The 27,939-nt window shown below is 42.9% G+C and overlaps 2 protein-coding genes across 6 annotated transcripts in view; one reads left to right on the forward strand and one right to left on the reverse strand.

Moving 5' to 3' along the window:
- Positions 1-82, reverse strand: part of RNF123 (ring finger protein 123) — a 47,801-nt gene extending 47,719 nt beyond the window's left edge. Inside the window, exon 1 of the mRNA XM_053989013.1 lies at positions 7-82. The gene's annotated coding sequence lies outside the window, so the exon portion shown is untranslated. The remainder of the gene's footprint in view (positions 1-6) is intronic.
- Positions 44-27,939, forward strand: SHISA5 (shisa family member 5). Of its 5 annotated transcripts, XM_053989018.1 has the most exons (7): positions 2,776-2,868; positions 6,831-6,902; positions 7,508-7,585; positions 8,762-8,821; positions 22,116-22,231; positions 22,534-22,752; positions 24,847-27,939. In XM_053989018.1, the coding sequence occupies exons 2-7, from the start codon at positions 6,874-6,876 to the stop codon at positions 24,921-24,923; spliced, it is 579 nt and encodes a 192-aa protein (XP_053844993.1). In that variant the 5' UTR covers positions 2,776-2,868; positions 6,831-6,873; the 3' UTR covers positions 24,924-27,939. The 5 variants fall into 5 exon arrangements, with proteins under 5 accessions (XP_053844992.1, XP_053844995.1, XP_053844993.1 ...); XM_053989017.1 differs by lacking the exons at positions 2,776-2,868; positions 6,831-6,902 and adding an exon at positions 44-252; XM_053989020.1 differs by lacking the exons at positions 2,776-2,868; positions 6,831-6,902 and adding an exon at positions 2,463-2,527.

Consider the following 27,939-nt stretch of genomic DNA (forward strand, 5'->3'; position numbering starts at 1 on the left):
ACTCACCGCCGGCCCGGCCGCGCCGCCGCCGCCGCCGCTACGGCGACCCGCGAGGGCCATGGCGGGCGGGCGGGACGCGTTGCCGGGAGACGGGCGGGACTCTCCCCGCGCTCGGGCAGGGCCGCGCCGCGGTGCCCTGCCCCGGGGAAGGACCGGCGGCAGAGACCCCCCCCCCCGGTGCTCGTGTGAACTTCTCTCGAGGAAACCGAGCAGGGTCGGGGCCGCCGAGACGCGAAACTCGCGGCCGTGGAGGTGGGCAAGCGGCCGAGGCCAGCCCGCACGGGGGAGGCCAGGGCAGGTGCTGCCGACCCCCAGGGAGACAACGACCCTCTGGCCCAGACCTCGCACGCTGCCCTTGGAGAGGGAGGAGGAGGAGGAGGAGGAAGCCGACACGTGAGCGTGGAGCCTCTCAATGCACTTTATTGTGCCTATGGAGTGGGACCAGGGCCAGTACTGGGGGACAGTCCACAGCAGGTCCTGTGGCGGTGTCCAGGCTGTGGGGATTCTGGGTCCAGAATTGCAAATGGGAGCAGTTTTGGATCCACATGGGCCCAGGGAGCATGGACTGGAGCATCTGACACTTTCAAGATAGAAACATAGATTCACAGAATGATTTGGGCTGTAAGGAACCTGAAAAATAATCTAATTCCACCTCCCTGCCATGGGCAGGGACACCTCCCACAAGACCAGGTTGCTCCAAACCACATCCAGTCTGGCCTTGAACACTTCCAGGGATGGAGCAGTCACAGCTTCTCTGAGCAACTTGTGCCACGGCCTCACCACCCCAACAGCTTGCTGGCACCCAACTCCAGCAGCTCCAGCACCACCAGCCAGCTGCCATCAGGGTCCTTTTGTGTCTCCCCAGATCCAGAAAGTGTCAGACACTCCAGCACCCCTGGGCCCCTGTGGATGCAAGACTGCTCCAGCCTGCAGCGTTGGGCCCAGAATCCCCACAGGCAGCCCAGATGCCACTGCAGGACCTGCCATGCACTGTGCCCCAGTTCTGGCCCTGACCCCACTTCACCAGCACAATAAAGTGGACTGGGAGGCTCTCTCAGGCCTGACAAAAGTATCTGGCCACAGGACCATTACACTGGGTCACTGGAACAAAATGCTCTATGTCGTGAAGTTTGACCTTGTGCGGCTTCTCCTTGCTATTAAACCCAGGCCTCTTACAGCAGACTCATTGAAATGTAAAGGTTTCTACCTGAGAAACAATAACTTTGTAGTCTCTCCTAAGGTATGGGGAAATCACAACACCACACAATTCAGTCATTCTTTCCATCTTAACACCAGACCCTCGGGCACCGTGGAGCTGTAGACTTGCTGAACAATTCACTTATGGAAAGCAACAGAATTTCTCCACTTCTGTCAATGTTTACTTGTGTGCAAATATGACAACAACCTACTTGATACAGTTCTTGAGCTCACATACAACCTTCAGGTTAGGTATGGAAAACAATCCACAATTCACACATGCTTTTGGTTATAGCATTGGTGGAGCTCAAGAAATAGCCTTTTCCTAGAAACCACCTTGGGAAAGCTCTTGAACTTGGCAGATCTTCCTCCTAGTCACAAGTCTGGACCTACCCAAGACTTTGGCATACACTGCACCTGTTATCTAAAACATGGTCAAGAAACTGTCCTGGCTCTTCAACTGGATCCAAACAGAAGAAGAATTTACCTGAAATAAACAAGGGTGCAGTGTGCAAGAGGCCTGTGCCAGCCTCTGGATTGCTGACCATTTACCTCTGTCAGTGCTCTCAAGTCATCTCCTAACACACCTGAGCTTTCTCTCCTGTGAGCAAGAGATTCTGCAATATACTAGGAAGCAGGTAGGGTAGGGGAGACTGAAACCTCTCCTTGAGATGCCTTCTGGAAGGCCTGAGAGGATGTCTTGTGAAGGGAAAAAAGGTAACCAGAGGGAAGTATGGAGCAGAGGCCATTTACCCTCAGAAACTTAGAAGGGGGCTACTTCATCAATCCTGGTGTTTTTTAGCAACAGTGCTGTAGCACAGGTTTTGATCCAGAGGCAGGAGCAGTCCCTAGGGGAAGACAGAACAGGCTATGAGCTCAGGTGGAGTACCCAGGCAGCCAGAAACTTTCCTCAGCCAGCATCAGAGTCCACTAGGGAACCTGCCTGGACAACAATCAGAATAGGGAAAAGGAATTTGAAATCCAGCCTTGAAGAATTCAGGTCTGAAATGCAATTCAGGACCATGATAGAAACCTGAACTTCCCAGAAGTCCTACAATACTAGGTGTGTGACACTGCTGGGAGTGACTGCTTCCTTCAGCTCCTGCCTTTAGAGTGTTCCCAGCGATCCTCTTTTACCAACCACCTTCCAAGCCAAACTCTGGTACTTGGGATTTTCTCACCAGCCTTTCTGTATTTTGCTTGGCTTTCCAAGGCTAGGGCATGACATAACTCCATTAGGTAGAAGCTGACAGAAGTGATTCATTCAGGGAACAAGCACCTTGGCAAGCTTGGATGTGGCACTTGTTGCCACGGTGGTGATCAGTCACAGGTTGGACTCGATGATCTTCAGAGGACTTTTCCAACCTAAATGATTCTGTGATATTGCGATGCGGTGTCCCCTCAGGGAGAAAGAACGGCGTTGGGGAACGGGAGCCGCAGCCGGGGAACGCAGAACAGGGCTCGGGGAGTGGGGAAAGGAGAACTGAGGCCGGGGGCTGGGGAACGCCTCAGCGCTGTCCCGCCCCGCTCCGTCCCGTCCCGCCTGCTGCCCCTGCCGCTTCCCGCGGGCCGCCCCTCCCTGCGCGCCCCGGGGCGCGGCCGCTCTCCCGGCGCTGTGTGGGGGCGTGCTCGGCCTCTGCCTCGTCCGCCTCCTCCTGCTGCCGGCGGCCGGTGAGCGCGGGGAGGGCCCCGGCACTCAGGGGGGTTGGGGGGTTCCGGGTGGCTTTCGGAGGCCGTGATCATATCCCCCGGCGTGGGGAGCCCCAGGCTGCGAGCTCAGCCCCCTCAGCTCTGCCGCCTGTGTCGGGACGGGGGCTGAGGAATGCGGGGTGTTTGGGGCTGCGGAGCCGCGATGTTTGGGGCTGCGGAGCCGCGGTGTGGGGGGCTGAGGAACGCGTGGTGTTTGGGGCTGAGGAGCCGTGGTGTGGGGGGCTGAGGAGCCGTGGTGTGGGGGGCTGAGGAACGCGTGGTGTTTGGGGCTGAGGAGCCGTGGTGTGGGGGGCTGAGGAGCCGTGGTGTGGGGGGCTGAGGAACGCGTGGTGTTTGGGGGCTGAGGAACGCGTGGTGTTTGGGGCTGAGGAGCCGTGGTGTGGGGGGCTGAGGAACGCGTGGTGTTTGGGGCTGCGGAGCCGCGGTGTTGGGGGTGTTGGGGGCGGCGGCGGACGCACGCTGTGAAAAACGCCAAAAACTTGGTTTTTAAAATTTTTAAAGTTTAATAATAATAAAATGGTTATAAAAATAGTAATACAATTAGAGTGATAAAAATTTAGAGTTAGGACAATTACAAGACAATAAAAAGCAAAGAATTACGGACGTCCGGATGCTCTCGGGCACTTAAGCCACGACAAGCATGCCTTGTGAACAAAGGAATCACCTTAAAAGCAATAGCCTGTTGCATATACAAAACACTTCATGATTATGCATATATTTTATTTAAAACAAGAACTTTGTCTGGTACTTGTCAAAAAGTTTCTGTTAATTCCCAGGAGCCTTTGAGTCTAAGTCAGGCTTGAAGAAGTTCGTTTCTGTTGATAAGGAAAGCCATAAATTCCTCTCCTCTGGAAGATTTAGGGGTTTCTGTAATTGTTATCCTTGTGTGAAGAATTCCTTGATTATCTCATCTCTTTCTTGAGCTAGTTACAAAGCATCTTACATAGTATAGTTTCTATTTTAACATTGTGTTATAACCTAAAAATACATTCAACACACTACTTGAGAGAATTAATACAGCATAACTTTCCAACATTACACATATAATATTCATTGTAACTATTGCGTAAAGCCAATCATAAAATAGGCATTTTTCACACACGCGTACAGCTGTTCTGGCGCGGAATTGGGTTCGCTGAGGGGAAAGTCCTGATGAGGGAAAAGTTCTGCTGAAGTTCGGTGGGTTTGTGTCGAGCCGTGGTGTCGGCCAGCAGTGGCTGTGGGACCCCACCTGATGATAGGGCCTGTTGGTAAGTAAGGTAATGCAATGATGTATTAAAGTGGCTGCGGGTTATTCTTGAAGCATCCAGTCAAAAACCTTCACTTTTTCACCCCCGACACAGTAAATTCTACCCTTTTACTGGAAGATAATAGAAACACTGAGATGTTAAGTGATGATATCACATAAACAGCATACTTATGTAAGCTTGTTTGATGACTGAGTTCATATATAAAATGCTATTATTGATAATTTTTTTTCAGCAGCCCAATCTGTTGCTATTTTGTTATTGTGCTTAGAGGATGGACCTTGTGGTCTTCCCCAGCTTTGTCGTTAGAAAGAGCAGGTGTGATTACAGAACTTATCTGGTGAGGTCTCAGAGAAGGAGAAGCATTCTTTGTATTTTATATATCAGTGGTATCACTTGATCAGAGGGATCAAATTCTGCACAAACCTGTGCAGAAAAGTTGCTTGTGAAATGCAAGAAGACATTTGACTTGGTCAGAGTAGTCCAGGATCACAGTTTGTTTGGGGGGCTGAGCTGAAATCGTTGTGGCTGACCTGGTCAGAGTTTTATCTCTAAGTACTTCAAGGTATGAGCACTCGAAAAAGGATTCTTTAAGCTGACTCACCACGCAGGTGCTATAGCTGTAACTGTACCTGAGTTGCTCTTGAATAAATAGGGGGAAGTTAGAACTTATTGCAGTGATTGAGGACTGGGTGGGAAGAGTTTGGCAGCTCTGCTCTTGAGATGGAATTTGGTCAGTCTTTAAAGGTTTTGTGTGGTACTGATGGTGTGAAATCATTACACTGATGCCCTCCAGGATAGGAGGAACTCCTCAGTAACTGGACTGTGTTGGGTTGGGTGGGGACTGTACCTGTTCTCAGGTGATTCAAATAATTAAACCATCAGAAGACCAGCTGGGGAAAAAAGTACCATCAGTTGATGGGGTGGAGAGTTCAGTCAGTTGAGGAAGAGTCTCATGGGTGCCACAGCTGATGGCAGAAGAGAGGAACAAAGTAGAGGCACCAAATTCTTTGGTTTGCTCAGCTCAGCCACCTGAGAACTGGCCTAGACCTTTGGTTTTCCTTGTTATTTTATTGTGCTGCAGTAGTACAATTGTGAGGCGAAGGGAGGAATTTTGTTGGTTGCCTTGCTGTGTAATTTCACGAAGTACTTTGGAATTGGTTTAGCTACCTGTCATGTCCTTGTTAGGGATAGAGGAAGGAGGGAGGAGTCAGGTGGCATTAGGTGTCTGCAGAAGAAAAATTTGATCGACCATGTATAAGCATATGTAAATCTGTAAAAAGTACTGTGCTATGGGTACAGAAGTTCCTTTTTGTTTCTTCTCTATGTTTAAACTCTTAGAAGATTTTTGTGTTTCTTTTTATCATTGGCTGTGACACCTAAATATTTTTAGCTTTTTATATATTTTTCATGTATTTGCAACATTGTAGGCTGTTAATATAAAGTTCTAACTTCTAGTACTTTTCCTGTCCTCCTTCATAGTTTACCAAACCCTTACTTATACATTCTTGAAATTCTGTTTAGTCTTGCCTTTAGCTAGCAAGGACACTTTGTTTTGCAGCTTATATCGTAGACACAGTAAAGTGTAGGGTAAAAAAGAATTGGGGGCAGCTCCAATGGGGCAGAACCCAGGGGAAAATTACCTAACCAACTGCTCTTCTAAGTGGACAATATTTGATAGGTATACTAATCAACCTTATAAAAAATGTAGAAATACTGTATTGTGTGTGCATATCACCATATTGTGCACCATTAAGGCTGTCAATTAAAGACCTGCATTTATGTTATCATCCTAACACTGTTTGGAAAAATTCTGTGTTTTATTCCAAGCAACAGTATTCAGGTATTTCTTAATGCCATGGAATGAAGACTGAATTTTCAGATGTTAAAGTCAGTTTAAATATTGTCTTTCCCTCTTTTTGTTTGCTTTCTCTGAACAACTACACCTGAAGGATTTTGAGTTTTTTGGGTGGAGTGTTGTTTAGGAGCAAGATATCAGGCTATGTCTTGATAGGAAGGAAAATGATGAATGAAAACCAGTTGACTGCAGCATTTGTCATTGAAAAATGAAGTGATGCCCTTCTTGGGAAATGATTTTTGCTTAAGCTTTGAGAAGTATTTTTTGTGGCAGTTAAAAGCTTTTAATATGCCACTCTTCTGGTGCAGTTACTCAGGCTTGGAAGGGCAAAGACAGAGAAAACAGTCAGTCTCTTAAGGAATGCAGTTCTGAAAAGTGTGGGATGTTCCTTCCCTAAGGGAGCTATCCTGGTACATGAACATCCCCATGGATTACCACTGGAGCTGCACCAGGTGATGCTTGCAGTGGGAATGCTACTGGACTGATTTTACTTCTAAGAATCTGTTGTATGACATCTCTGTTTTCTGCAATGGATTATCAGGATTAGGATTTTCTGTGAGGTAAACAGAGCAACAGGTACAAACAACCAAATCACTCAGAAATCCAAACCTGCAGTGAATGCAGTGGTGTTGCATCTTTTCCATCAAGTCAAATCTCTAGGAAAATTTAACATTTTATTCTAACTGATTTTAGGGCCTTTTGGTGTTTTTAACCTTTTTGGCAATTCATGTTGCTCTTTGAGTCTTTACAGTAATTTCATAGCTACTATCAGATATAGTGAAGAAAATAACACCAGCATCTTATGCATTTTCATGCAGTTTAGTGCTTACGTGTGTGTGAACATTTGGATAGAGGTGCTTGATGAAGATGAGATACTCTGTGTGTAAGAAGTAAGTATTTGCCCTTGCTGTACACAAAAGGAAATACTCGATTTGTAAGACCTGACCCAAGTACTTTCAGCATATTTAAATGTTCACTTAGGTGGTCTGGTTGGGATGACAAAAAGACTTTGTATGATTATTCCTTTACTTACTAACTACTGGTTTGTAACTCTTCTCAATTCTGGGTGAGGATTGTTAGGCATATACTGGTTATTTTGGCAAAGTACAACTTGCACAATCCTGTCCTGTCCAGAAATCCACAGATTTCTGCTGTGGATCTTGTCTGGATCGATATTGCTGCTCTAATGTATTCCTAAAATTTGATGAACTGAAATTCCAGTGCAATCAGCTTAATAAAAGTTATGAGGCAAACTGAATGTGTACAGCACATTACAATTCTGTCATCAAGTGACAAAAACACACTGTTTAATGGTTAAATCTTCCTAAAGGACCTTTCTCTTCTAGATCTCTATCAGGCTTTGTCAGGGATCAACATTAATGCTTGTTACTTACCTGTAGAAAGGGAACAATGAGCTGGATAAATGAATGCATTAACTGATATGTGTGTTCTTGATAATTTTCAAATACTTACACTCTGTTTAATTTTTCTGAAGGTCTTCTGATGCAGAAGACCCTCTGGAAGCTGTAAAGAAGATCACCGAGGAAATGAGGAAACTCACGTCCACCAACTGGTTGGGATGAAGCTTTAATATGCATTTTTTGTTACCTTTGTGGGAGGGCTTCAAGGCCTGATACAATATACATTGATGTTTGTTAAAATGATTGTCGTTGTCAGTATCACTATATCATGTGGAAAGTCCTTGTTATTGAAAGCTTAACTTCACACTTTAGGATGCTCAAGGACACCAGATAGGTACCACTGGTACCTGCTCCAGATGGAGAATGTTACCAAGTGAAAGGCATCCCAAAGGAGCAGAGAGGACACGCTCCAAAACCACCTATTGTGGAGTTATTACTGTAGTCACGGAGTGGATAATGTGGAAAATTGCCAGGTTTGCTGTGGAGAATGAATGAGGCTGGTTGAGCGCAAACTTAGCTGAGCCACTTGCTTATCTTGCACCTGGCTCAGGCAGGGCTTAACCACTGAAGGATGTCTGGGGTGAAACACTGGCCTGAGCTTGATGTTGTCTCTGTGAAGCACAGAAGAGCACCCACATTCCTGCAGGGAAAGCAAACGTCACTCACTCCCCTTTATCCAGGCATAAGAGGACTTGTTCAATGTACAGATCTGCTCCTTGGAGGCCATGATGATGTGCAGTGGTAGTGTAGGTGCAAAGACTATCAGAGATCCTTACCCAGGTGGAGGAGGGAGTGACACTGAAATGTCACACTTCTGTTCTGCCTTTGGTTCAGTTTGAAGGTAACAGAACCCCTCATAAAATTGGTGTTTTGTTTTCTCCATGTAGAGGATGAGAATATGGCCCCACTTGGTGGACAAATCGCTGTGCTTGCTCCTTTCTCCTCCCCAAAGCAGGGATGCCTGTGTCAGAGCATACCTGGGTGAAACTAAGCTTAGTTAATGGTGAAGGTGAGCTTAGTAAAAAGCTGTATTTGTTGATTTTTGTTGTTAATCACTGACTAACTTTAGTTACTTGGGGCTAATGCAGTAAATGCATTTATCTACAGCTGCTCCAAATCTATGTATGGCCTATTTGGTTTTGGATTTTGCAAAACTGCCTTGGAACAGTGCTGTCAGGTTATTGTCAAATCCATACTTTTAGCACCACAGGCAACAAAAAGAATCTCTCCTTTTAGTGTACATTACCTTTCATAAGCACTTGAAACTTAGCTAGGTGACTTGAATAAGTAATAAATTCATTTTTTTGAGATGAATTCGCTTGTTACAGGATCTCTGACTCGGAGATTTTTCAGGATCCCGATGATTTCAACTTTTCTTCCGGCCTCAGGTAAGCCATGCAAGCTTTTAAAATGGGATTTGTGTAGAGATTCTTCATTGTGTAATCAGGACGTCTAGACCTGGCAGTGCTGGGTTAACAGTTGGACTCAGTGATCTTAAAGATCTTTCCCAGCCTAAACAATTCCATGATTCTGTGCTGCTAGAATACAAAAATAGAAATACTAATTTGTGTGTTAAGAGTGTGGAGCACTCAAAATCTGTGTGTGTGTTGGAAGAAGGAGAGACCTGAGGAAGAAGCTGGATGTTGCTATTTAGACCATAACAGTCTCTTTATATAATAATCTGCATCCTCCCTGCTGAACAGGAGGTTGAAGCATTAGCATTAGATTCACAGAATCACAGAACAGCTGGGGTTGGAAGGGTCCTCTGGAGATCCAGTCCAGCCCTCCTGCCAAGGCAGGGTCCGCTGGAGCAGGTGACACAGGAATGTGTCCAGGTGTGACTTGAATGTCTCCAGAGGGGAGACCCCATGCACTCTCTGGGCAGCCTCTTCCAGTACTCTGCCATTCTTAACATAAAGAAGTTCTTCCTCATTATGAGGTGGGACATCCTCTGTTTTAGTTTATGGCCATTTTTCTGTGCTTTGTACTCAGAAAATCCATAGTGGCTCTGGAAGAAAATCTGCTTTTGTTTGAAGTATCTCCTCGGTGTTCTAGCATCTTTTGCAGTTCATTTCTATCAATATTTCTCCATCTGTTTCAATCTTGGGAAGAAGTGAATTCCTTTAAGCCTATATTGGTGATGACAGGAGTCCTGCTGTAAAAATGTGTCAGTTTTTCACAGTGCAGAAGATGATGAAGAGAGGGCAGGCATTAATCACAGAACGTTACAGGGTTGGAATGGACGTTAAGGATGATCTATTCCCAGCCTCCCCCTGCCATGGCCAGGGACACATGTCCCACTTACTGAAGGCCTATCCAACCTGGCCTTGAACACTGCCAGGATTGAGGCATCCACAGCTTCCATTGGCAACCTGTTCTAGCGCATCACCACCCTCACAGTAAAAACTTTCTTCCTAAGAGCCAACTTAAATTTCCCCTCTTTCGATTTGTACCCATTACTCCCTGTCCTGTCACTCCAGTTGCTGACAAAGAGCCCCTCTCCGGTTCCCCGCAGCTCCTTCAGACACTGGGAAGTGCTGGGAGGTGTCCACACAACCTTCTCTTCTCCAGGCTGAACAGCCTCAGCTCAGCCAGCCTGTCTCCTTAGGGGAGGTGCTCCAGCCCTCTTATCAACATCGTGGCCTTCCCTGGACTCGCTCCAACACTTCCGTGCCCTTCCTATGCTGGGGACGCCCGAGCTGCGCGCAGTGACGCGGAGCTCTGGCTGATGGATGTCTCTGCATAGCTTTGGGCAATCGGGATCGCGGCAGCGGCGCTGGGGCTCCCCTTTAAGGGGCGGTGCGGGCGCCGTGACGTGCGCGGGGCCGGGCGGCGGGCGCGGGGCGAGCGGCGGCGGCGAGCATGGGGTAAGCGCGGCGGGGCTCGGGGGGCTCGGGACGGGACCCGACAGCTGCAGGGGGAACCCGCCCGGCCTTCCCGGAACCTCCGGCGGAGCGGGGTCAGTACCGGCTGTGAGCGGGGCCGTGCGAGCGGCATCGCCCGCGGGGGTCGGGGCCGTGCCCCCTCACCGGCGCAGCCGGGTGGAGCCCCCGAGCTCTGTACGTCCAGGCACATCTTCACCTGCGGGGCAGGAAGGAGCCGCGCTAAAGGCAATAGGCACTGGCATGGTGGTGTGAATGGGGTACATGGATGTCTTGGAGCCTTGGTCTCTTTTGGCGAGGTCTCTCTGACGAGGAGGATTTAATGTAACAAATGTTTTGGATGAGGGATGCCCCTTCTCAGCTAGGCTGATCTTCTGTCTTCAGATGTGTGGTGGTTCCGGTACAGCAAGCATGAGCCTTATCTTGAAGTCAGGGCTTGCTCTTTGTAAATGACAGAAAAAAACATTTAGGAAGGAGCAGTTAAATAGTTTTAATTATCGTTGTTTTCAGCTGTGGAATGCTTAAAAAGAGAACTGTGGATGTCTCAACTTGAGAAGATAGGTGACTTCTCTTTTCCTTTTCAATTACATTGCAGCTTTAAAAAAATAGTGTTGTGCAAAGGCCTAGACTTGACATCAAACTTACCTTCTTGTTAGGCAATTTTATTAGAAAGGTGGAAATTACTCACAGGAATACTGTCCTTGAAAAGCCACCTGGATATGACTCTGGAAGAAAACCACATCTTAGAACTTTCCAAAATGACTTATGACTGAGCTGTCCCATTTCAATACTGGGAATTGCAGTGAGTGACACCATCTGTGACTGCAGCCAGTGGGACACCAAGTAGGTTTTTGTTTAGTTACAGACTGTGCCCGGGGTTTTGTGTTGGAGGTTTCTATGCTTTTTTAACCAAGTAGTAAGCTGAATTCCTTCTGGAAGAGTCGTCCTGCTTCCTTGCCTGCAAGGTATACTCCACCCTCTCTCTCGGTGCCAATTTCTTTTAAAAGGCAGGTTTTGCCTTATTTCTTGATGACTATGTTTGTTTAATTCTTCACTGTGTGGAGAGAAGGGCTGATGTCAGAATATTTGTTTATCTCCAGTAAGATGAGCATTCTCTTTGAACAGTTTGTAACATGACAGAAAGCAAAAAGGGCAACTTCCTTTAGTGCCCTGTTCTTTCTTAGGAGTTGCAAATATTACCTTTGACACTGCCCTTGAAAAGGAGGTGATGATTTCCTGGTATTATGGGTCAGAAAGTGTTTAGTTCCCTATTTTTACATCAGGCTGATTTCTAGATTGAGTTACCACCCTGGCACACTGCTCACAAATCCTGTCTTTTTAAGAGAACTTCCCCTTTCTGAGGGTGAGTTACAACTACCTGTGGACTTGCCACTGGACTCTGTGATCTGGGTGTTTCTTCTCCCTGCTTGGAAGTCCTGCCACAATTACACCCTAATTCTAAGGACAGGGTTAGGGAAGGGCTACTGGTGGAATGTTTGTTTATTCTTTGTTGTCTTGCCCAGCTGAGCAATTTCTAGTTTGCTTGTGCTTTTACTTTTTTGCTGCATTTATTCTGGTCTTATTCTGGACCTTCTGCAGAGGTCTTCTGCAGAAATGCAAGCAAAGCACCAGTTTTCAGTAGGTTTTGTTTTAGTATCATCCTTTGATATTAATGTCTTTTAGTATTTCTATTGAGTATCAGGTGCTGTTGAGGCAGGTGTGCATTTTGGGCAATCCTTTTAAGAGTATTTCACATTGCAAGAGGTCCATACATTATAATCTTCAAACATTTTTTAAAGACAATAAATTACACTCCATTGGAGTGTGTTAATAATGCACTTCTAAGTACTTGAAAGCATTTTGCTTCCCAGAATGCTGCATTTGGAAGCAAATGTAAGCATTCTAGGAAAAGTATAAAAGTCAGGGTTAACTCAGATTCAGGCCTTTTACTTTGTTGATCAGTCCTTAAAGATCATGTGTAGCTTTTAGGTCAGGTTGTAGGCATAGGTTTCATACTGCTGAACTTGATAAATTTGTCACCATTTTTCCTTGACCATAAGTGGTTTCTCCAATTTCTGCTGCTAGTGAATGCGTTGTGGCAAAGGTTTACTACTGGAAGGTGTTCCAGGATTTTTTCCCCCCATTTTAATTGGATTACTGAGTTTTCCCCTGCTTTACCCTGGTTTCAAAACTGGATTGTGAGTAATAAGGTTAATTTAGTTGGTTTCCCCTTTTCATTCTGCTGTATGTAGTATTCTTACTTTAAGAAACTGCAAAAAGCAGAGCACTGATTCATCAGGACAGAACTTGTTATTATTTTCATTGGTAATGTGATTACTTAGCCTTGGTATGCCAATTTTCCAATAGTGACCCTTACTGGAAAAGGAAATTAGATGACTCATAACCACAATTCAACTAATTGTGAAGTATTTGAGTACTTAAGGAGGTGGAGCAATTCAGAACATCTGTATCAGAGTTACAGAAGAAAATAATGTAGCTGGGGCAGCTGATACTGGGCTTTCTCTAATTGGAAACAAAACTTCACATTGTCTGTGTACACAGTTAATTTGGCTCTGTTTCTGAATTAATTTCTGCCTGTAAGTTACAGCAGATTGTGTAATAGGTACAGTAATACTTGAGGCAAGGCTGTTCCTCCTTATGAGAAGGGGAGGCAGAATGTCCATCTTCCTGGGAAGCTTTGGCCAGCAGAGACAGACCAGCCTTGTTGGATGGGGATGTGCTCATTTGGGGTTTGAGCCATGTGTTGTCTTGTGGCTTCCTTGTCCTTTTGTGATACAGAGAAAATCCATGCCTGGTTGAAATGTGGCATCTGCAATAGGCTGCTACAGGCTAACCTGGCAAAACCAGCATATTTCTAACAGTGAAAGATATGGTTATCCTGATTTTCTTTGTCTGGTTTAGATATTTTCAAGCCTATATTTTCTCCACAGACAAGGTCAAAAATGCTGTGATATTGAGCTATGCCCATTTCTCCTCTCCTGCTATCACTAACAGGGACTCCAGTTCACACGTTCTGGTGTATTTCAGTACTCCAGGATGTGTAATAGGTTGCCAGTGGTAAGAGAGTAAATAAATGAAGATAATTACAGAATCACAGAATTGTTAGGGTTGGAAGGAACCTCTGGAGATCATCTAGTCCAACCCCCCTCCGAGACAGGGTCACCTGGAGCAAGTCGCACAGGAATGAGTCCAGGTGGGTGTGGAATGTTTCCAGAGGGAGGACTCCATGAAAATTGGAAAAAAAGCTTCTAGAAATGTTAGCAATCTCTGTTTAATGAGCAAAGGATTTCTTTTCCAGTGCTGGTCCTTGATATTTTCTGTAATAAATGGGTTAAACTGCATACAGCCCATTCTGTGAGGCTCGTGTTCAAGCACAGGCTAATCTCACCAAGGAATGTAAGCTTCTTGCCTGGAAACAACTGAGACTTGGATTTGAAGCTACTTAAAGAAATGTTTTATGCTTTTTACTAGCCTGAAGAGTAAACATCAGCTTGCACAATTAGCACTGGTAACTTACATTGCATTTGGTTTTGTGTTTACTCTGTTCTTGGTGAAGAAGTTGCTTGAAGGTGGCAGAGAGTTAGGAGTTGTGGTCTCTGCTGCTATAGGCACTTAGGTTTCATTTCCTCAGAAGCCAGGCAGGAAGGAGAGGTTGAAAAATGATGCCCTGGTGCAAGAGGCAGATGTACACAGCTGGGTTAGCGTGCCCTGCTCACCACAGAGGGCTGTGTGACAGCAACAAACAACCTGAGCATACAAACACACAGCAGGATTGATCACTTGGATTTTGTTCAGGAGTTAATTTTCCTGTGGCTGTGTGCTTCACTGGCTGTAGGTACCTACCAGGATACAGTGTTCCCTCTAGCTGTGGGTTTTGCTGTGCCACTGTGTAACTCTGAAAACAGTAAATTTTTAACATACAAGCTGACCCTGGAGAGAAGTTGCAGGCAGAGTAGCCCTCAGAGAAGGATCCTATAGCTCAAGAAACAGAGAATTCTTTAAAAACACGTTTAAAAGATCATTATGACTATTTATTAGGATCTGTAAAACTTTGAGCATGTGAGTTCCAAAGGTAGCTCCAACTCTGCTTTTTCATATACTGCCATGAAAAAGCCATGACCCGAGATGTAGCTGGATACATTTGCCACAGATTGTGTTTGTAGATGTATTATGGGAGGAGGAGAATACCCTCAAATTGCCCAGCCTTTTAAAACTGCAGCTGTAGGGTCTTCTGTGAAATGAACAAATTACTTTTGTAATTTCAGGAAATTACCAATTGTGTAGAGATTGGCCTTTTGACAAAATCTTTGTATTCAAAACATTTTATACCATTGATTTTTGATGTGATACACCTCTTGTTTTTTATTAGCATGATCTCTGGCTCTCAGTTCCACTGAGAGGTAAACTTTAAAACCTTTTTTTTTTTAGGGTGTGAAAGGCACTAGTCATCAAAGTCACTTTTGTAACTCTTTTGGTCAAGGTCTCGTTAATAATCAATGCCATTTAAAAGAAGTAGTGGTTGGCCAGATGTGACCTCTGCTGCAGTGGTCTGTTCTTGTTTGTACAGTGTTAGATTTTACTTGATGATCCTCGTTGTGCTGGATGAGTAATATTCCAGAAGAGAAGGGGAATGTAGGGCAGAATGTCAGTTCATAGTAGTACAGGATAATTAATTTATGTAATTTAAACTTTGCTTCTGCCTGAACGCAGTGTTTGGAAATTTTATATATGGGATGATACATGAGTAATGTGGGTAAAGAAAAAGGTGTGTTTCCTATAAAAGCTGGGTTATAAGGCAGGCAAAGCAGGTGGGTGTAACCTAGTCCAAACTTCCTTTTACTGCAGTTCCAGTGTGTTTGGCAAGTCATACACCAGGTTTCAATTTGCCAGGAAAAAATAATACTTTAGCTCTTTGGCCAAGTTAGTTTCCAAACTGCTTAAATCTGCTTCTAGAATTAGTATGGTACTGGCAGTAGCAAATTCATAATATTGCAGTTTTGGTGGGAAAGTTATGTGTAGCACTTAGTTGTTTTTTGTTTGGTTTGGGTTTTTTTTTCAGTTAAACATGTTCTGTTAATTCAGTTAACCATCTAAGAAAAATCCTTCCCATTGCCAAATTCGAATTTGGGTGTGGGGGTAACATCCTGTGTCCTTGAAGTGGGTGGTAGGAAGGGAGCTGACTCATGTTGTTTGCCTTAAATATCTGTCATCATTCTACATTCTCTTTTTGCCACAAAAGGAACATTTAAAGTTTATTTACCACTTGCAGAAGCAAATGCCTTTAATTGTGTTTAAGGACAGTTTGTATGCTGAGGGTCCAGTGGACTGAAAATTATCAGGGGGCCTACATGAAGCTGCAGTGTTAATTCTTGCACTGTGATGAAAGACTTGAGTCCCTCTGAATGCAGCCTTGGCTTTTCCCCTTATGTTCATATTTTAATGCATCAGTTACTTATAGCAGTTACTCTCTGTTTTCTACAAAGTGTACAATAATAGATTTCCTGTCAAACTTCACCGGGAAATTGTATTTTTAGTATGTATTACAAGGGAATTTATATAAATAGACATATTTGGTACAATTACACTCTTTAAGGACCAAGAAGAGATGCTTGTATACATATTCCATAATAACCTGCTGGATCAGGGTGTCAGATGTCTAAGACCACAAACTCCAGGAAGTTGCCTCCCTGCCACTTTCTCATAAAGGCTGCTTATGAGCACGTTGTGCTAAACATGTTATTTTTAAAAAAAGGAGAATTAAAAAAAATGTAAATATAATATTCAAAAATAGTAGTTAGCTTTATTTCCAGTAGGTCTTTGTGTATAAAATTGCAGTTTATTATTTTGGGCTTAAAGTAATCCACATCAGATTCCTATTTGAACAAACAGCTAAAGGCTCCATTCAGCACATATTTAGCAAACTTCCTCCCATAAGACTCTTGCCTTCTCTTTTTCTATAGCACTCTGGCAGTTGCAGAGTTTCTTGCTTCCCATGGCATTATTGCTGTTTTAGCTCGTTTCTCATGCCAGGGCTGGGTCCCTGGGCTGTGCTCAGCTGTGGGCTCTGGGGGATGCAGCTCAGGGCTGTTTATACTGCAGGTAAACAAAGGGGTTGTTTTGCTGGGGCTCCTATTGCAAACTCTCCTTTTGAGAGTACCCAGAAAGAATTATGGAAAGTAGTGCTGAGTTTTAGGGGTTTTTATTTAATATGTGTCCCTGCTAGAGTAGTTTGCAGTTAATGATGGCTTGAGCTGCTCTGAGGGGTTAGCAAAAATAAAGTGAATCCCTTTTCACAGGACCCCAGCAGGGACATTCTGAAGTGCTAACTGAGTTAACATTTGTCTGAAACACCAGACAGCAGGATTCCAATCCACACTTCACTGCATTGCAGAGCTCTAAAATGACTTTGCAGTTACTCAAACCTGCCAGTCTGATGAAACAACTAAGATTTTGCGAAGTTGAAACCATGTTACTCAGACTGAGTCTTAGGCTGCCTGTTGCCTACCACAAGAATCACTTGGAAACTTCCGATCATGTAGAGATCCTCTTCTGATGAGGTGGCCAAGGCTGCACCAGCAATTACTGTGATTGCACCTGGACTAGAAGGCTTAACTGTGGTGTATATTCTGATTGTCTGCTTGTGCTGAAGCTCCTGGCTGTGCTAAACTAGGCTGGTCCCTCTTGCAAGTGTTAAAATCAGGCTGATGTTTTCTTGTGAGATTGCTTTCTGAGTAATAGTAACTTTTTTTCGTTTCCTCTTTAGGAAAGTGGTTCTTATGTTCTGAATTTTTATGCTAAAACATTAAACTGAGGAAGTGTGTTGCTAGTAAAGTTGTAAAAACTAATCCCTCTGAAAGGCTCTTGGGAATTCATATTGCCTTTTTTTTTTTTTTTAAAGAAAAAGGATTATTTTCCTGCTAAACTTCACAGGCAGTATGTGGCATTGTGTGGCTGTGACTGAAATGTTAGTTAAGCATCTCTCTCTGGGGACTTGTTTGGTCATGCCCTACACCTGAGTCAGGGCAAACGTGGATGTTTACCATTCCATCACATTTCTGGGGACTGGATCCTTTTCTGGAGCAGTAAGGAATGACATGCATATACTCAATTTTTTATTTCACTTTTAGGAATGGCCTGAATTATCTTTTGAAGTCTTTCCAGACCACCCCATGTTACAGCCATAACTCACTATTTGTAAATGTTTGTTTTTAAAAGCAGCAGTGCTTTTGAAAAGAACCTTGTCAATGTGTTTCTCAAAGCAAGGAACAAATCTTGGAATAGATTAAAACTTGCACAATAAAAAGGCTGCTTAAACGAATTTTTCATAACTAGGTGGTCTCATTGTTCATTTGGATACTTTTTTCTGTATTAAGACAAAATTTTTAGTGTGTCCTACTCACATGAAGGCATAGATACATGAAAACTTCCTTTGTATCAGCTTACAAAATGTCACTGACTTAAGTGAGTCTATTAAGAAGAGTTTAAAATACATTGTTGGAATCAAAACTTTGATATTTGAAAATGCTTTAAATAAACTTTACATTTTTTTTCCATTTGACTGTTCAAGATCGACATCTCCAATATGAACAACTGCCTTGAGAATTAACTTCTGCAAATAGTATTATTCAGATCCTGGTCTTGATTCTCACATTTTAAGGTGTCCATTACATCTCATTCAGTCCTGAAAGGGCTAAAATAGGCAAGTAACTCACTTTATGTGAGCTGATAAATATTTTGAATAATTAAACAGCTTTAAAGGTGAGTCTGTGAGACATTCTCATTACACATACACTTCAGTGCTTTCCAAGGGTGAGAGGATAGGGGTAGAAGTGGAGGTAGGGCAAGGCAGGAGAGAGGTGGTGGTAGGAAAGGGCAGGACGTTATCTCTCCATTTTTACTAAATGGAGTAAATCTCTCCATATTTGCTTTCTCTTACATTTGATGAGAAGTTGCAGTTTGTCATTGCTGCAGTAAAACTGCGGTTAGGTTTGATTTTGATTTTGTTTTTTATGAAATCACTGGCAAAAGTTTGCTTTTCTGTGAAGAGAGAGAAGCAGGAAATGTCAGTGAATGAGCTCAAGCTGTTTATAACTGTGCTTTATTTAGACTATGGTATATATAATGTGGGAGTCTGGAAACCTGAATTGTGACTGACGCCAGCAGAGCGCTCTGAGCTGGTGCTGTGGCCACCCTGATTTCTGCACTGTGACGTTTGTTTGCAGAATGCAGGGGTCAGGTGTGCTTTTGGTTTCGGTTGGCTTTTGGTTTCTCATGGTTAACTATTCAGGGGAAGAATCTATAAGCAACAGTCCCTCACGTTTGTTCTTTTTCATTTATGTACAATGCTAACGGTAATTAAATTATCATTTAATGTGAATATGGCTTTTCCCAAGTATTTTAGAGCCCTTTAGGCAGATTCATCAGGTGAAAGCAATCAAATGAAGCATTTTTTGTCTAAGAAGAGAGTTAATACACTGCAAGAATGTAATACACGGTGCCTGGAATGTGTTGTCTCCTGAAGGTTAGAAGGTTCACTGAGTAATGCATGTTGAGCACCATTCTGACTTCACTTGACTATCATCCCTTAGTGGAAGCCTTCCTGCACCTTTTTCAGTAGTGGGATATCACTTAAATGCTCAAGAAGTGCTCAGGTCAGTACTCCTTGGGCAGTAAAAAAGGCATTATTACAGTAAGGTAGTGACTGTCTATGCAGAAATTCCGAAAGAGTATTGCTAGTTTTGATTGTCACTAAAAATACTTAGGAAAAAAAAATCTTTTTGAAGAACTCCAGTGTTGAAAGAGAGTGTTGATGACATGAATTACAAGTTCACTGCACTTACTGTTTTTTCTGTAAATGTCTCCCTACTTTGTGCTGTTCTAAGACTAGCCCGCAGGAGCCCAAGCACTGGCAGGAAAATTATCTGCTGTGAAGCAGGTGATAAAAATGCCTCCCAGTAATCATTTGTTACACTCCTTAAAGAACTGTGAGAAGAGCTAACTCCTCTCTGTTATTTTACTTGCTTAGTTGTCTCTGAAAGCTTATAATTTTGGTCTGCAGCAGTCAGACTGTTTCAGTGGGTAGGAGTGGATCACAGTGTTTGCACACAAAAACACAGAACTCTTAACGTGTATACCTGACATGCCTGCACTTCAAACATGTGTCTCCATTTAACTCTTCAAAAGATGGGTGCAGAATGTCCTTGTGTCGTGGTTGTGTCATTTTGCCAAGGACACAAGTGATGCAAATGCACAGGGTATCTCTAACAACTTGGTGAAGATGGGGACATGGTGTGTTGGTTTTTTAGCTTTGCTTTTGTTGCGTTCCTTGTTAGAGGTAGCAAATAGGAGATACCTGCTTCATTGAGCAGAAGACTTTATTAAAAATAAACAAATGGAGGCCGTGGTTGGTGTTTTTATCTGTTGATGGCCATCAGCTTGGCTGTCGATGGGCTTGTGCTGTTTTCTCTCCTCATACCAGAAATTTTAGTTGTGAAAGATAAGGGGGCTGTGCCAGTTTCCTGCTGTGCTTGGTAATTTATGATGAGTAAATATTTCACCACTTTATCTCAGTTTTTCTGGTATCTTTGATTCTGCTCAGCCTTTGCTAAAGCTCTAAGAAGTTTGTTGTCTGTACAAGTGAAGAATTTTAGTTGTCTTTGTCAGCCCTAATTTCTTTCCTTGACATAAGAATTTCTTTCCTTAGCATAGTTCACTACAAAAAAGGTGTTTTTCCTTTACTGGGGAAAAAACCCACGGAAAAACCTAGAAGACTTCTTTGCTTTGTCTCTGCTACTATTGCTGGAGAGTAACTGTGTATAATGGAAGTAATGTCAGCTTCCCTAGTGAGAGAGCTCTTTCAGGGTTGGTCCAGAAGTGGAAACAAGAGGAAGGAAAAAGCTGTTGGCTGCTCCACAAGTATCAGAAATTGCAGCTGGCATTTCTTGTCCTGCAGTTTCTGAAGGTATCTGTAGTTTGTCACAGGTGTTCTTGCTGTTTGTTGAGAACATTGGAATCAAGATCGTAATTCAGTGTATGAATCAACTGAGTACAGTTCTCTCTCTTTTCTTCTTGTCTTGAAATCACATTTGTATTTTGCTTTTTACACCAGGCTTGAAAGAAATGGGATTTTTTGGATGGTGATGAGCTGGCTGTGAAATTACTGTGCTGAAGTGAAGCTAGTGCTCATGAGGATGAGAGGGCACTTAAAAGCTGGGTGTTTAGAAGTGTGTGTTTAGGTTAGCATCTCAAAAATGTTCTGTGCAAATAAATGTGGCAAAACATGCATGTATTCCTCAACAGATTATTTTCACCTTTACATCCTGTGGTTGTGCTGCAGTAATCCATTTATTTTCCTGGCAGTGTTTCTGACGTGGTTCCTGTGACTTCAGGAGGCTGCAGCAGTTCCTGCTTCCTGTATCCCATTCAGTACTTCATGGTTGTATCCATAGTGCTGTATTTAGTGCTTCACAAATCAGTGCACAAGTCAGATACAGTTACAGTTTCATAAAATCATTGTTTTGAAAGAGATTTGACTCAAGCTTTTTCTTCTAGCTTTTGCAGAAACAGAATAAAATTGATGCACCCTCTTTTAAGGGGAAAGAATGCATTTTAAATTGAGCCTTTTTTATTTGTCAGTGCTCAGCTTACTAAGGGTTAAGTTGCCCTAGAAGACACTGAGGTCTTTTAAATTTGGGCTAGGGGTAAACCATTTTGCAATTCTTTTTGTCAGTGATTTTACCTTCCAGTGTCACTGATACTCAAATGCAGTTTTCACATTTGATGGGTGTTTGGTAGCCAAGTGAAAATTGCTGGATGCTATGGAGATTTTTTTTTTTGTTTAAAGCTGTTAACAGGAAACTGAGCAGGGAAAAAAAAAACCAAAGAGAACTCTGTAGCCAAAATCTCTACCAACAAACAAAAACAGGATGGATGTGAAACTGGCTCTCTGGTCATTATTTTAGAGCTTGTTGTTCTTTAAAACTGACTTCCTGCAATTGTTCCCAAAACTGATGCATGGTGTGTTTTCTAAGAAAAAAGAGTGCTGGAGACTTTGGCTTCCATGAAAGATGGGTTTTATTGATTTCAGACAGTAGGAAACAGATAATTTCATTTAGCATTTTAAAGGGAATTGTCACTGGCTTTGCTCTGATACCTTTTCTTCCCTGTGTGTAAATAGAACTTGTAAAGCTTCGAGAAGTAACTGGTTTTGTTTGCCTCCATCATATGGTACTCATCACAAAAGTCAAAGCTATTGTAATCTCTGGTCTTCCCATAATAAATTTGGGAGTTTTAGGCAGTGTTTCTGTATCCCATAATACAGCCTGGCATACTTGCTGTTGCAGAAAAGTCAGGATTTCAGTTCTTCCTAACTGTGTGAAACATGGATTCTAAAACCTCTGTTTACAGAGGCCAAGGAACCTGCCAAGAATCTGTTCAGGGCTGAGATTGTCTTGAGTTTGGGACTGAGAAGTCTTAGGGAATGTGGGAAGAACTTGCTGTCACCCCAACAGATGGGGTGCTTCATGGTGGGCATGCTCTGAGCCTGCGTGTTCACACTAAAACAACAATAGTCACAGACTAAAATGAGAGGGACCAAAGACCCCTTGTCAGGGGTGGTTCAGCTTCCCCTGGCTTAGCAGACCTGACCTCCTGCAGCACTGCCTTGCACAGTTGTTTTTTAGTCCAGTAAGTACTGAGAGATTGGAGGTGGAGCAATGTGTTTTCTGCAGGTTTGGTTAGGGAGTGACTCTTACCAATGCTGGTGGTCTCTGTCTTGCAGTTTTGGAGCCCTTGCTGCCATTGGAGTTACTGTCTTTGCAGTAATTGTCATTACTATTATTCTGTGCCTCACCTGTTCCTGTTGCTGTCTGTACAAAGCATGTCGAAGACCACGGCGTAAGTAGCTCTAAATTTATTTTATTTTTCACATCTTTGAAGAGGATTTTTTTTAAATCCCTCCCGTGAAATTGTGTTTCTACAAGAGACAAAAATACTCTGCTCAGAAGTTGCAATACCTAAATACTAAAAATAAGCATTTAAGCCACTTCAGAATGTGAAGTTGCAGAGAGATGTTTTGGAATATTTTCTGAGCATTTAGAAGTTCTCTTCCATCCCACCATGTGGGGGGTCTGGGAGTTGTTTGGGGTTTTTGTTTAGGGACCAGCAGCACTAACCATGTTCCTTTTCCTTGCCTGTAGCTGTGGTGACCACCACTGCCACCACGACAGTGGTTCACTCTGCCTATCCCCAGCAACCAGCAGTGCCACCCAGCTACCCAGCAGCTCCGTACCAAGGCTACCAGCCCGTGGCTGTGCAGCCCCAGCCGGGGATGCCGGTGGCTCCGTACCCTGCACAGTACCCTCCCCCTTACCCCATGCAGCCGGCGGGACCCCCAGCTTACCATGAAACTGTGGCAGGTAAGGCAGCACCAAGTGCTTCTTCATCTCCTAAACAGCTAAAGAGACAGCTGCTCTGGAGAAAATCTTAATTGCATTTATTATTTTCTGTGGTTATGTTAATACAAATGTAAACAAATTACGTAAAACTCAAGTTACAGTGGATGCTGCTGTTCAGCCTGGTGGAAATTTCCCTATCACTGTTTCTGTGTTAAGCAGTACCAGAGGAGGTGTGAGCTGGAGCTGTACTGGCAAAGTTTGGCATTGTGTGGGACTGTCAGCAGATCCAGTAGAACGTTTTACTAATTCAGCTGACATTTAGTATTAAAATCAAACTCAGTTAACATACATATGTGCATATATATGTATACATGAGTTGGATGTTTCCACATTCCCTTTCTAATCTAATATCTGTGAGCTCTATTCTGTAAGAGGATGTAGTGACAGGACAAGGGGGAATGGATTTAAACTAAAGCACAGCAAGTTTAAATTAGTTATTAGGAAAAAAATGTTTACTGTGAGGTTTGTGAGGCCCTGGCACAAGTTGGCCAGAGAAGCTATGGACACATCTCTAGAAGTGTCCAAGGTGAGTTTGGATGGAACTCTGAACAAGCTGGTCTCATGGAAGGTGTCCCTGCCTATGACAAAGGGATTGGAAGGAGAAGTCTCTTGACAACTTGCAGTTAGAATTATCAGAATCTTTTTTCTTCAGCTTTCCTTCTTTCACAGCATTGTTTTCATGCGGCCTTATTGTTGCAATGACTAATTCCCACTTCTGCTAGTAATAGCTGTTCTCTGAACAATTGGCTCCAGACTGCTCAGAGGGGCCAAAACTAGGCTTTTACTTGTAGGATCTTCAAGTTCTCTTACAAACCTCACTGGTCATCCTTCTAAGTAACAAAGTATAGTCCTGACTAGTAGATAATGCTCTTAGAAAGTAACTTCCAGGACAACTTGAATATAAAATGGCTTTTCATGGTGTGAAAGATTTGCAAACAGTTAGAAATTTTACATTACTAATGTGCAAACCAGCCCCACATGTGAAAACACTGACTTGGCAGGACTGTTGACTCTGTTTTTCTGTTATAAATGCCAAAGAAGCTGTGGGTTTTACAGGATTATGCCAAAGTGCTTTGGCTTCGTCTTTCTCATATAAGGGAGACAATAAATTAGTCATTTCACTTCTCCTGCTCTCTGGTTTCTCAGGCTGCTGCTGGTTTGTTAGTTTTAAAACAGTTGTTTTGTTTTGGGTTTTTTTGGTTTTTTTTTTTTCTGGGAACATACCAGAGCACTTTCCATGTTGGCAGCTGAAAATGCCTCACAGTGAGAGTTCTTTCCTTCATTTCTCCTGCATGTTAACCAAAGAGCAGGCTGTTAATTAGGTCACATGCCAGGGGAGAATACCTGCTCTGCCACACAGGAGCTAAACCCACTCACTTTACAAGATCAGCAGAAGATAACCACACTTGCACTTTCCAGGGATCTGATCAGGTACTACTTGAACAAACTTGTGCCGTTTGACAGAGCTGAAAATGGAGATGCCACTTGAGAGCAGCTTTTCTCAGAACAGTAGAAAATAATGATCTCTTCCAAGAGATGCACATCTGGTATATAAGTCAAACTCTTTCATGTGCTCAGTAGTGGTGGGATATTTTTTTCCTTTTATTTTACTTCCTTAATTAGTTTTTTGACACTTCACAGGAAAACATTTTCCCTGAAGGAATCCTAAGATGATTTCTCTAGTCCTTTTACCAGTGATTTTTTTCTCAGCACACTATCATGTATATACTCTTGTATGTGCACCCCTTACTTCCACTGGTGCTTTTTTTGAGCCAGATCTGTTCCTTTTTTTAGACTAGGTTCTCCCTTAAAGGCTGCTCATGTACACTCAGCATCAAAGAAGCCCCAAAGCCAACAAGAACAAAAGTTTTTGTGCTCTTACTTCTGAAATGCAGATGTTTTATGAGTGAGCACAAGCTGTTTTCAAGTCCCATTAAGATACTGGCTAAGTTGAACCTTTTAGCTGTGCGCTCAAAACAGAAATTGCCATTTTATATGTAGAGTTCAGAATGTACATTTTACAAATCTGTTTTTTCTTGTGTTTTGCTTTTGCAGCTGGTGCTGGAGCCCCTTACCCCACCCAGCCCCCTTACAACCCTGCTTACATGGATCCTCAGAAGCCCACCTATTGAAAAGCTCTTCTACTGTGCTTCTGCATACAAAACTTTTCAAAATATGGTTTGTTCTGTTTACACCATGCACCTGTACTATATTTTTCTGGAAGACAAAAATCTTTTGTTTAAGTGGAGTGAAAATCAATTCAGTATCTTCTCTTTTTTTAATGCTCCAAGGAAGGAGTATTTTTCTTGCAGAAGTTAATTTATACCTCAAGCAAATACAAAAAGAGATTTTGCTCTAGATACAATTAGAGAAGTGGGAAGAAAGAGTATTTCAGAAATACAGGACCACAGTACCATTTGCTGTGCAATAATTTTGAGAGGAATGGTCTAATATGAGCATTGTCAAATACCCAAAGCTGTAGCAATCTTTTGCACAGTATTAAAATGTAAAAACTTAACCTCTGAGAAACTACCTGATACATGTTATGTAAGTTCTGCCTGTTTTGAAGCTACTATTGTTAGGTAAGCTACAATTTAATACATTTCATTTATCATTCAAAAGGGAATTTTCCTGTTTTGCAACACATTTACCTTTGGTAAGGGGTAGTAAACCATGTTTAATTGCCTTTGAGCTAGTTCTAAATAGTATGAGTTGGTTATTTCCTTGTTTTCTGTCCCAATTTTAAGGTTTATAAACTGTGCCTCCATTAGGTGTTATAGCTAGAAATCAACAGACTCTCTGCCACTTAAAGGACCAAATAGATCAAAAGCTGAAACCCTGAAAATTCTTCATAAAAATTATTGGATGAGTTATTTCCTGTTCAGGTAGTATTGGACAAGCTTACTTCAGCTTGTACATTAATGTATTCATCTGTTGTTGAAGAGTTTGGAATTAAAATCAGCCCCTTAATTACACGTTAAGCAGCTTTCAGTCCTGCCTCATCACAGAGAAGGAATTCTTTTACAGGAGGGATGGGATGTCAGCAGAAGATTGGGGTTTTCAAATGTTCAGGGTTTTTTCACTGTCTCTGGTGGGAACTGTAGGTTGCAGGAATGTAAGAATTAGAGACCTTTATAGATCCAGTCTGCATTGGAGTAACAATGTGCAGGGTGAGGGGCCACAGTGGGCATCAAACCTCCCTTTTGTCTTCAACATTCCCATAAAGCTGAGCAGAGAATGAGAAGTCAGGCAAAGGAAGGATTTGGTCACAGCCAGGTAATGCATTTTTAAGAAGGTAATGCTTTCAGTCATGAAACATCTTGAGGCATCCTCGTGACTGTTAACACTGCTGGGTCTTTAGGCTTTATGAGTCTTTCATTGCTCAGATAAATAAGGTGGAGGGTTTTTTCACTGTCCTCAACAATTCTGTCTTTTCCAACATTGAAATGCAATTTGTTGTTAATCCTCATAGAACTATGTAGTTATTTACATGTATCACTGTGACATAATAGGTGAAATAATTTTAACATATCTTTTACACTGATTTTACTTTTTTTAGAGAGGCCATTGAGCCATTTGTCCTGTGATTCTACATTTGGGGTATATTATTGTTTGGTGCATTGTTTTACCTCACAGAGTGGATGGAAACTGCTGCTGTCAAAGGCAGCCTTGTTCCTTTTCCTCATTTTTTGAGTCTATTTCTGAATTATTCCAATTCCTTTTTAAAGAAAGTTTTCAGGGCATTTCAGAAGAACCTTGTTGAAAGTTCTTACACTGGGGTTCATGACAACCTGTGCCCTCTGTTACACCTCTCTGAGTGTTGAAGTTAGTAGTAGCATGATATGGTGCCAAGAGGCACTTACAGAGCATGTATCCATGTATCCTGTGTCTGTGTATTCCTCCTCTTTTTCCTGCCTTGTCAGCTGAGGAATTGGGCAAAACTTCATTAAACTCTCAGATGTTACATGGGACCAACCAAAAAAGGATGGTGTCTTCTGTATGGAGGAGGAAGTATTGCCTTAGAAGTCTGGAATGTTTCTGTGGGAGAGCACTGAGTAACTGCAGAAATAAATCCCATGCTACAGATTCTTCCCCTGGTGTTTATTCATGGAGAAGGAGGGCAGAGATTGTTCCAGCACCTTTGTTAGCCTGTGTAGAGCCAGGCCAGGGAAAGCACAGGTACAGCATCCAGTGTGGGGCTTCCTGAGGTTACTACTATGTCCTGCTCTTCCTGTCCCCCACCTGGTGTGACAAAGAGAGCAGCTCGTGGCAGTCACAGTGTCGTGTTTGGGTTGTGAGAGGGAAATCTGCAGTTTCATGGCAGGATGGCTCAGTCATTATCCCTGAGGAGACGGGAGGAAAGTAAGGTGGCAGCAATAACAGATTTTCCCAAATACAAGGTTTTGGGGTGGAAGTTGCACAGAACAAACAAATAGTCCTGAATTGCCACTGCTCTGTGTGTGGTGGTGGGAGATGAGGGGTAGGGTTAAGGAGCCTGAAAATGGACACCTTTCCATCAGTGCATATGTGCAAATGATGACTATATGCAAGTGAAAAGATGAGTCATTAAGGTGCAAGGAACTGCCTTAGCTGTACTATTACTAATTCAGTTACAAAACTTACTGAAAGAAAATGGTCCATTTCAGAGTTAATCAGATTGTGATTAATTTCTTATTGTTAGGGCATTAATCATCTTTAACAATGAGGTGTAGGACCAGATTTTATTTGGTTCTTGCCTGGCAGCCTTGTTGAAGCTTGTTTTCAAATACTGACGAGAATGGGATGGTTACAGGAAAGATGGAGATGATCCATAAGTTTTCAGTTTAAGCACTGCTGATGTGTCAGTCCCAGCAGCTGTTGCCTTCACGTCACACTTGTTCTCCACAGTGCTCTAGGGAGTGGGGAGGGAGCTAAGACTTTAAATTGTGATATATCTCTTTTTTTTTTTTTAATTCTGTAAGTGCCTTTGTTTCAGAAATGTTTTGTGAAATTAAAGACAGCAGAATATTGAATTTACTAGATAATCATTGTTGCTTTTGTTACATACTGTAACCTCGCTTTGTATGTTGTTTGTAGGTTAAACTTAAGTATTCAAACCAAATGGCATAAACTCTATGCACCTTTGTAATAAATTCAGTGTTTGAAGTA

Source organism: Vidua macroura, chromosome 13 (assembly GCF_024509145.1).
Source record: "Vidua macroura isolate BioBank_ID:100142 chromosome 13, ASM2450914v1, whole genome shotgun sequence".
Taxonomy (NCBI): domain Eukaryota; kingdom Metazoa; phylum Chordata; class Aves; order Passeriformes; family Viduidae; genus Vidua; species Vidua macroura.